At 58.2% G+C, this 9,972-nt stretch overlaps 1 protein-coding gene across 1 annotated transcript; it reads left to right on the plus strand.

The window, feature by feature from the left end:
• The first annotated feature begins 315 nt into the window (after nucleotides 1–315).
• TAGLN2 (transgelin 2) lies at nucleotides 316–8,202 on the plus strand. The gene is made up of 5 exons (XM_082412772.1): nucleotides 316–454; nucleotides 5,713–5,920; nucleotides 6,399–6,573; nucleotides 6,973–7,075; nucleotides 7,378–8,202. Exons 2-5 carry the CDS (start codon nucleotides 5,741–5,743, stop codon nucleotides 7,517–7,519), a joined length of 600 nt encoding a protein of 199 aa, XP_082268898.1. The 5' UTR covers nucleotides 316–454; nucleotides 5,713–5,740; the 3' UTR covers nucleotides 7,520–8,202.
• The last annotated feature ends 1,770 nt before the right edge of the window (nucleotides 8,203–9,972 follow it).

A 9,972-nucleotide genomic window follows, 5' to 3' on the forward strand; every position in this document is an offset into this window, starting at 1 on the left:
AGACAGCTGTGTGTGTGTGTGTGGAGGCGGGGGGTGGGGGTGGGGGGATGCGGTGAGCGTCTTCCTGTGCCTCCATTTACCTAACCACCCTTTTTAAACCAAGAGGTTTCTTCCCGCATAAAAACGCCCACAGTCTTGAGCTAACCTAGGCAGAAAGTTTCCCACTGGGGCACAAGTTTAAGGGCTCTGGGGTAGGGGTAGAGGTTCTCAAGAGTGTAGGCTACTGCCTCCAGGTCCTTTAACTCAGGTTCTAGTCCACCGCCCCTCTCTTTTAAGCACTGCCCTCAGCTTCTGGACTGCGGCTCCTTTAAACCCTCTCGGCCCTTGCCCCGCCCCTGGTCCGCCCCGTCCGAGGCGGGAGCAGGCTGAAAACCTCCGGCCGGGCCCGGCCCGGGCGCCTCACTCGCGCTGCAGATCCCGCCTTGAGTGCGCAACTTTCCGGCCCGCGTGAAAGGTGAGCTGGAGGGAGGGGTCTCTAGAAAGCTAGAAGCCAGAGCTTGCGACTTGCTCCAGTGAGCTTGGTGATCAAGGGCTGGCAGGCAAGGGTCCGTTGACTGCTCTGCCCCTCCCCGGGCTGTCAGGTCTGTCCCCAGGCTCTGACCCCGCATTGTTGAGCAATGAGGTCAGCCGCTGTTGCGAGTGCATAGACGGGGCCGTCCGTCCGGATCAGGGACTCGGGGACTGCGTCCCGCCCGCCGGCTCCAGCCCCGGGTCTTCGCTGGGGTGGGGAAAGGGGGTCGTCAGGGATTAGCTGGCTGGCCCCGAGTGATGGAGCGTACAGGGTCCCGGCGCCCACCCTGGCCAGCTTGGCGCCGCCGGGGCTTCCGAAGCGACACTTCACTTCCTAGTTCCAGGAGCACGTGTGGGTGCTGCCTGCCCTCTGCGTCCCCGAAGCCGACCTTTCTGTTCATTCTCCTGCAGCTCGTTTTTCTGGGGATTCGGAGTCGCGGGTTGGGGCGAGGGGGCTCCGTGCGCGGGTCCCGCAGTGGTCTCGCCTTCCCGGGTTCGGGCGGGGAGTTGAAGCTCCAGTCGCCTCCAGGAGAGTCCCCCCGACCTGAAACATCTGGGAGGCTGCAGCCCTGACTGCGCCCCAGCGTGCCCTGCCTGTTGGAGGTGGTGTTGAGGGAGGATGGATGCTTTCCAGGCCTCCAGCCCCTACGGGAGCCGATGCCCCCACCCCTTGCCCCCTGCTGCTGGGAAAGTCGGTGGTGGCCGCGGGCGGGCGGGCGGGCGGGCTGCCCAGACCACTGCGTCACCCCAGCGGCGGGCGGTGGGTGATTCATCCCAGTAACGGCCCAGGGTGTGGCGAGGGGGGGCGGCTGTGGAGGTCGGACCAGCAGGACCGGAAATGCACTGCCACCTCCCCCCCCCCCCGACCCCCGCTCCCTCTGCAGGCCTCCTGGAGTCTCCTGGAGCCGGTATCTGTGAAGTTCTGGGGCACCTTGGTATCTGTGAGCAGAAAGAAGCGGGGTAGAAGTGAGGATGGACTGGTGTGGGGATCCGGTGTAGGAGGAGGCCTGTGGCTCTCCTAGTTTTCTGACTCCAGAGCACCAGACAGAGGGACAGCTCCCCGTCTTTAACCCCACTCCCAGTTTCTCCTTCCTAGCCCACAGGGAAGACTGCCGAGGAGGCCAAGGTAGGGTGGGGCCAGAAGGGCCCTACCCTTCCAGAATCAACAAATAAGTCTTTGGCCAAGTGCAGTTCTCCCCCCACCCCCCCACTCCACAGCCTGGGTCCCTCTTTTGCTCTCTGGGGATTGGCCTCTAATCTCTTCTCCCCACCCCCATCCCTTCTCCCCCACCCCTTCTCCCCCACCCCCATCCCTTCTCCCCCACCCCACCCCCCATCCCTTCTCCCCCACCCCACCCCCCATCCCTTCTCCCCCACCCCACCCCCCATCCCTTCTCCCCCACCCCACCCCCCATCCCTTCTCCCCCACCCCCATCCCCATCCCTTCTCCCGCCCAGGATTTTCAGTTATGGGGCTCTCTAGCTCAGAATGTACCTTCTGTTCCCAGGACATTTCTTCTACTCCTGAACTATTTCCTTAAATCTATTTCTCTACCCCAAAACTTGTAATTTCCCTTCTCCGCCATCCGAACCCTCCACAGCTGCTTCCTTGAGGAATCCCTTGCACCTGTCTGTACCTGTGAAGCGGCCCCTTTCCCAAGGATCCCACTTCTGCTCCCGCCCTCGCCCCGCCCCCGCCCCGCCCCCGCCCCGCCCCCACTCGGAGCCTCCCCGCCACTCCTGCGCCGAGTGGATGTTTCTGCCTGGTGCCCCCACCCTGCCCCATTCCTGTGTTTGGTACACAGAAGCCATGGCAACGGCCCCCACCATACCCCTCCTCCTGCGCAAGCCTTGTGGCTTCCTGTTTGTATAGCTGCAGCTTTCTCTTCTGCCCGCTGACTCTTGGTACCAAGGGGGCTGCCCCAAGGTGGCCCCTCAGTCATAGGTCTCCCATCACCCCCGCTCCCTGTGGCACTTCACTTTGGGGGCAAGTATCCCTGTTTCGCCTTTTCAAAATAGTCTTAATGCCAATTCTGGATTGGGAAGTTCCCCTGTGTCCTCTCTGTACAATGAATGGAGAGTCCCTTTGTCTTTCCAGTTCAACACCCCAGCCAGGAGCCCTGGAATCCTACTCCCACCCCATGTCCGCTTTTTCTTTGGCGTCGGCGGTGGGGTGAGGTAAGCTTCCAGCCCAGGGTCTGGGTGGGGCCGAGGGCTGGAGTGCCTTTTGTGGCCCCTCCCCCTTTCCCAACTGTTGTAAGCTTGTGGGTGGGAGTGAGGGCTGTTCCCACCGCTGTAGGCAGCTCTGGAGTTTAGGTTACTCACTGCCAATCCACCCCCCAAGCTGTGCAGCTGTTGTTTTGCCTTTGGACCCCCAGCTCTGGGCGTCTCCCACATAGCCTTTCCCCACCCCAGTAGGCAACTGGCTATCTTCCCTCCTTTAAGGGAGAGCCAGGGTAGGTTCCCCGAGTGTCACTAGCGCGGGCCACTCCAGCTCCAGCGGCCTCAGCCCCTCAGCGTGTGCCTACTCGCGGGGGTGGGGAGAGCAGCCGTGGGCAGGCTGGGCCCGTCTGGCCTGCCTCCTCCCAGAGCTCTGCTTTATGGCTCTGGCACTTCGGGATCTAGGGCAGTGGCCCCAGAGTGGAGCCGAGACACTGCAGCTGGAGTCTGTGACCTTGCCAGATGTGCCCAGGCGCCAGAGTTTAGGAGGGCCCCCAACACCCACCCAGAGGTGGGTCTGGGAGGCCGAGTCTGTCCTGCCCGTCCATACCATAGGTGACACTGGAGGGGTCACTCTTCGGTCCTGCGCTCCCCTCCTAACCCTGGTGTCTGGGTTAATCATTCTCCTGTCCTTTCTTTCCCTGGGCCATAGTGATCCCTGGGCCTCAGGCCACTTGGATCCACGGAGACACAGCCCTGAGGCCCGGGTGACCACAGTGAAGCTGCTCCCACAAGTGAGGTCTGAACATTGGGCTGGGAAAAGGGCGCTTACTGGTGGCAGCAGCCTCTGGCCCCCCTCTCCTTCCTTCTGAGCCTCCCAGCCGTGGCCCTGTGCGTCAGGGGTCACAGGCTTAGGGAGACCGAGTGGCTCTCGGCTGGGCAGCTGGGGCTGGGCTGAGGGGAGGGAATCTTGTCTCCCTCTCTCCACTCGGCCCGGCCTGCCCTCCCCATGCTGAGTGCGTGTATGGGGCTGGTGGTGTGGGTCAAGGCCCAGACTGACATTTATCTGGCCGGGCTTCCGGGCTGGGTGAAGCGGGGCTGGGTTGTCTTAATGAGGTTTAACATTATGGGGAGGATCGCTGCCGGAAATGTGCAGCCCAATAGGCTGCAGTCGGAAGGAGCAGCCATGTTGGAGTGGGGGGAGGGGACTGGCCCGAGCCGCACCTCCGCCGGGGCTGAGAGGTGGGAGGGCGTTTGAGGCAGCTGCTGTCCCTGTGGCCTGCCCCGAGGCCCAGGGAGGGGGTGCAGGGATGGCTCAACCTGCTGTGCAGGGGACCCAGGGAGCCAGAGTGACTCCTCTGGCCTGGGGCCTGAGGTCGGGAGAGGGAGTGTTTCCCTTCCCTCTCCTTGAACAGAGGTGCCTGGCCTGGGGCATCCCCTTTTACGTACAGTCAGCCAGCTCTATCTCAGAGCAGAAAGAAGAGCCCATGGGGAGGGGATGGGGGCAGGAAGTGGGGTCCTGGCTCCCCCTTGGCATGGGTAGCATTCCTAGGACAGGGCTCTGGGTATGGGACCTAGGCAGGGAGGTGGCAGGTGGGAAAAGTCTGCCCACTGCGAGGTGCTGTCAACCCAGGCCCGTGGTCAGGAAACCACCCAGTTCTTCCTAACTGAGGTCCTCAAACTAAGTTAAAGAAACCCTGCTGTGTATTTCCCCATCCCTCCCTCTCTTCCCGGGTTTCCCTAAAAATGCCACCCAAGGCTCCTGGATTAGTGCCCTATTCCTGCTGTAACAAATTATCACAAACTGAGTGACTTAAAGCAACACACATGTAATATCTTGTAGAGCTAGGTTTCACTGGCTAAAATCAAGGTGTTGGCAGGGCTTGCATTCCTTCCGGGGGACTTAGGGGAGATTCCATTCCTTGCCTTTCCCAGCTTCTGGAGGCCATCTGCATTGCTTGGTTCATGACCCTGCGTCACTCCAACCTTGGCTTCCTTCTCACTTCTCCCACTCTGACTCATCTGCCTTCCTCTTTCACTCATAAGGACCCTTGTCGTGAGTACATTGGGCCCCCCTGGAGACCCAGAGTACTCTCCCTATCTCAAGAGCCGTAATTCAGTCACATCTGCAAAATTCCTTTTTCCATATCAGGTAACATTCCCAGGTTCTGGGAATTAGGACATAGACACCTTTGGGGGGCCATTATTCTGCCTACCACTGCTTCTAGAAAGGAAAGTAGAATTAGGTATTACCTGGTTTCTCATGGGAAGCCCCTTTGCCTGGTGAAATCTGTTAAGGACCTACTCAGACCTACCTCTTCCAGGAAGCCCTCCAGGCTGCTTCTGCCAATACTCCTCTCTCAATTCCTACAACATATGGTCTGACTGTGTAGTTTAATATTCATCATGTACAACTCTTGCCCTTTCATATGTGCTCACTTTGTCTCTCTGATGGCACTGTGGGCAACTTTAGGACCAAGGACGTCTGTGTCTTCCACAATCCCCAGCACAAATGGTGTTCAATTAAAATCCAGTGGCTAATTAAGGGTAGATCTGTCCAGTCCCCTAGCTCCTGACATAGGTTTCTCCAGCCACTCCATATTCTTTCCAAATCATTCTCTTGCCCAGAACTGGAAAAGGCAGGGTTGGGGTTAGAATGACCAGTTTGCCTTTGCTAAAGCTGACCACCCCAAATGAGGGGCTGAACCCCCAATCCTGGCCTCATTTACCCTATTTTCTATTCCAGTGGGTTTTATACTTCATTGTAGCAGTGGAACCATTCAAATGAAATCTAATGGGAAGCCTCAGTAGAGTAGACAGGCTACCTGTCACAGGGGTGGAAGAACCCGGAGGTGCCTTAACACCTCCTAGAGTTCTGAGCACTGAGACTCTAGCCCACGTCCAGGGGTTAAGGTGAGACTTCCCTCATTTGGTGGCTGTTCTCACCACCAGGGCCCACCCTGGGGATATGGTGTGTGTCAGAATCCCCCACCCCACAGGCTGCAGAGCGCTGACCACAGGCCTGGATGTGTCCTCTCCCCAGCTTTCCCCAGACACCACCACCCTTTGGAATGGCCAACAGGGGACCTTCCTACGGCCTGAGCCGGGAGGTGCAGCAGAAGATTGAGAAACAATATGATACGGACCTGGAGCAGATCCTGATCCAATGGATCACCACCCAGTGCCGCAAGGATGTGGGCCGGCCCCAGCCTGGGCGCGAGAACTTCCAGAACTGGCTCAAGGATGGCACGGTGAGAGCTGGGCGCCTCTGACCAGAAGTGCCAGGAGAGCAGGGCTGGGTCTGAGGGACCGGGGATTGTCTCAGCTGAAGAACGGAGGGCAGCCCCCTCCCAGCTTTTCTTGAGCCGGGATATCTTCATCGTACAGAGGCCCCCTGCTTTCCTCCCTCCCGCCGAGGGAAGTGGGAGGGTGAACGTGCCTCCCTGCCGTGGAAGCCGTGTGTTGTGTGACGGAAGGAAGAGGGGCTCTAAGGGAAGAGCTGGGGGAGGTGTGCTCTAGTTGGTAATCCTGGAATAGCATGGTTTACACTCTGGGCTCAGAGGTAGGCGGCTGGGCAGGAAGGGCCTGATGCTCACTCCAGGTAGAGTCAGAGCTGTCTTCAGGTAGGAGAGGCACCTCTGCGGTTCACTGTCTCTAGCGCCGAGGGTGGTACATTCTGATCTGTGGTAGGCAGGGCCTCACTTCTGCACACCTACTGTCCTCACCCAGGTGCTGTGTGAGCTCATTAATGGGCTGTACCCCGAGGGGCAGGCCCCAGTGAGGAAGATCCAGGCCTCCACCATGGCCTTCAAGCAGATGGAGCAGATCTCCCAGTTCCTGCAAGCAGCCGAGCGCTACGGCATCAACACCACTGACATCTTCCAGACTGTGGACCTCTGGGAAGGTGGGTCAGGGCCAGGGCACTGTCATCCAGAAGACCAGAGGCTGGGCTGGGCCATGTCCACCAGGCAGAAGGGGCAGGTTTCTGACACCTGAGGACAAAGAGTGTGTGTGTGTGTGTGTGTGTGTGTGTGTGTGTGTGTGTGTGTGTGTGTGTGTGTGTGTGTGTGTGTGTGTGTGTGTGTGTGTGTGTGTGTGTGTGTGTGTGTGTGTGTGTGTGTGTGTGTGTGTGTGTGTCTTTATGGAGGAGTTAGCCATATTGGGGGTTGGGTTGGAGAAGGGTAGGGAGACCAAGAGTAAAAGAATTAGGAAGCTGGGCCTGCTGACTTAGTGATAGAGGTGGAAGCCTGCCATGCAGGACCCCAGACCCACTGAGGCCAACACACCCCCTCCACCTTCCCAGGAAAGAACATGGCCTGTGTGCAGCGGACACTGATGAACCTGGGTGGGCTGGCGGTAGCCCAGAACAATGGGCTCTTCTGTGGAGATCCCAACTGGTTCCCCAAGTGAGTACTGCTGGGACAGCCCAGGCCCCGGGCCGGCGCAGTGATCTGCCCACTCCTGTCCCTAGGAAATGCCCTTTACAAAGCACTTTCCCATTCCTCGTCTCACTGAATCCTCACGCGTCTCCCGGGATGGCAAGGGACAGTCCCTTTTGAGAGATGAGGGGGTGGCTTCAGAGAGCTCAAGGCTCTCCAGGGCAGAGCTGGCACCAGCACTTAAGCCAAAGAAAGCCTGTGCTCTGTCCATGGAGGACATTTACTGGGGCAGCCTCCACCCTCCTAACCAATGCTCCCTTTCCACCCAGGAAATCCAAGGAGAACCCTCGGAACTTCTCAGACAACCAGCTGCAGGAGGGCAAGAATGTGATCGGGTTACAGATGGGGACCAACCGCGGGGCATCTCAGGCAGGCATGACCGGCTACGGGATGCCACGCCAGATCCTCTGATCCCACCCACAGCCCTGCCCCTGCCTGCCGTGAATGGTTAATATATATATATATATGTATATATATATATATATATATATGTATATATATATATTTTAGCAGTGACATTCCCTGAGAGCCCCTGGAGCTCTCACGCTCCCCTCTGCCAGGGTGGGGGCCTGGCCTGTCTCCTCTGGGGGTGCCTGACGGTGGCCTCCCCACTGTGCTTACTAATACATTCCCTTCTCCAAATCCACCAAAACTGGACCAACTGGCCTCTCTTCCCCGGGACCAAAATTAGGTGGGCATCACCCCCTCTCCCCACCAAACCTCTTCTCTTTCTCTCTGGCCTCTCTTCCCCTGAGCCCTGTGCCCTAATCCATTCCTCGGCTGGGAGTCAGGGATGCTGCCTAATGGCCTTCTCCCCACAAGTGCGCCTCGCCCACAGCTGTGGCTGCAGGGACTTAATTTATAGGGAGGGGCCTGTGGCGGCTGCACCCCCAGCCCCAGCTGGACTGCACTCACCACACTTCTGAGGCAGCCTGCCCTGGCAGAGGCCTTCAGGCTTCTCATTTTCCATTCCCCTCTCTGTGGCTAAGGGGTGGGGTTGAGGGGACTGGGGAGGGAAGGCTGCCCACCATGGGCTGGGGCTTGAAGAATCTGAATTTGCTGATTTAAATAAAGAATCTCTGTCTTTTTTTGGATGGACTCTGGCTGTGTCTGGGGCCACTGAGTCCGCTGTTGGGAAGGGAGGGATGTTGGGGAAGGGCGGTGACTGGCTCCAGGGAAGAGGGCTTTGAAATGAAAGGTTACACACGTCTCCCCATCATCGATTTCCTTCCCATTCTTTTTCTCACTTGGTTTAGGGGTGGGGTTGAGAAGGGACAGGCCCTCCCAGCTGCCCTCGGGCTAGAAGCCATGATGGCAGCATGCGTGGGCAGGGTCCACAGGGAGGGGGGCCGGCACCTACCCAGGTGCTCCTGGCTGGGCCCCTCCCACAGCCAGAACAGTTCTCAGCCACTGCAGAAGGTGCCCTGAGTCCTGGCAAGTGTCTGGGTGGGAGGCCCTCAGGCAGGCTTGATGCAAGGTGGCCTCTGGTGGCCAGACCAGTCTGGGGGCCACGGGTAGGGTTTGCGGTGGTGAGGATCTGGCGAGCTGGGGGATGAGTGAGCAGGAAGGAGTTGGTGGTCGGGGCTGGAGGCAGGAAACCTTGTTGATCATCTCAGGCACTTGTGAGCTGCCTGTTGGTGAGAGCCTAGCAGCATTCCTTCTGGACGGGTGACCTTGGACCACAATAATCAATTTTGGGGTCAGGTTGTCCTGAGCTCCCAGCCCTGACCCAGGCATGAATGTTCCACCTGTAGTTTCCAACCCCACGGCCTTCCCATCCGACCCTGCGTCTCCCTAGAGGCCCTGGGCCAGTCCCCGACTTCAGCTCCCACCCGCATCAGCCAGCCTGGCCTCCACTGTCCCTCTCCCCATGTCTGCTTCAGTGTATCTCTATTTCCCGAGGATGGGAAAGCCACAACATTGTGCCTGAGGGTGACAGATTGTGCATTGGTGGATAACAAGAGAGCTTCCATTCTCCTTTCTCCCACTCCACTGTGGTTCCCTCTGCCAAGAAGCACCTACTGTGCGCCAGGCCCCATGCCGCTGCTGTACATTAGCCATCAGCTCAGGGGCTCTCCACCTTATCCGAGCCCCAGCCATGGGCGAGATGGTATTTGCTTGCCTGCTGTATTCCCCTGGGCTGTGGCACAGATAAGATAGGGTGCAGCCTATTTGCAAATTCCCAGGGGATTAGCTGTCACTCCACCCCGTTATCTCCCATTCAGGAAGCCTTCATGGAATGCCAGTGAGGAAGAGTGATGTCATTGCAGAGACAACATTGAATTCATTGATATTTAAACTAAAAAAACAAACCATTTGCACCCTTCTCTGATTTAACTATAGCTGTGAATTATTGGCCACAGGCCTCACGGCTTTCTGGGACCGGCACACCACAGAGCCAAGACTGAGAAGCACTGTCTTCTCCCAGCAGATTCCCATGTTAGTCCGCGAGGTGGATATTACTGTATTATTTCCCTCATTTTGTTCCCAGATGAGCATACTGGGTCTCAGGACAAGAAACTCACCCAAAGCCACGTAAGGATTTAGTGGACGGACAGGGGTTTTGAACCCAGGTCACCCTGGCTGGGAGCTGGCTGAGACTGTGCTGCTCTAGCCGGACTGGATTTGAGAGGTGCTCGGCCACGGGGCTCACCTCCCTCCTGGCGGGAACCACCACCCACCAGCAAGCTCTGGGAGGCCCCTCCACGTCTCCCCTTAATCCACTTCGCTCCAGGTTCAGCTCCTTCCTTCTGGAAATGGCCTTCACTGACACCTCAACATTTTGTTTTGTTTTCTGTTTGCTTTACAGCATTTTGTTCCATCTGAGATCACAGTTTCATCCCTAATTTGGCCCCTCTCATCTC

The sequence above is a fragment of the Balaenoptera physalus genome (assembly GCF_965194825.1).
Source record: "Balaenoptera physalus genome assembly, chromosome: 1".
Lineage (NCBI taxonomy): Eukaryota > Metazoa > Chordata > Mammalia > Artiodactyla > Balaenopteridae > Balaenoptera > Balaenoptera physalus.

Excerpts from the sequence above, each read along its gene's own strand:
- TAGLN2 (XM_082412772.1), top strand. The coding sequence starts at position 5,741 with ATGGCCAACAGGGGACCTTCCTACGGCCTGAGCCGGGAGGTGCAGCAG. Across the intron at positions 6,574-6,972 it reads GACTGTGGACCTCTGGGAAG|GAAAGAACATGGCCTGTGTG; the intron begins GTGGGTCAGGGC and ends CCACCTTCCCAG. Across the intron at positions 7,076-7,377 it reads GATCCCAACTGGTTCCCCAA|GAAATCCAAGGAGAACCCTC; the intron begins GTGAGTACTGCT and ends CTTTCCACCCAG.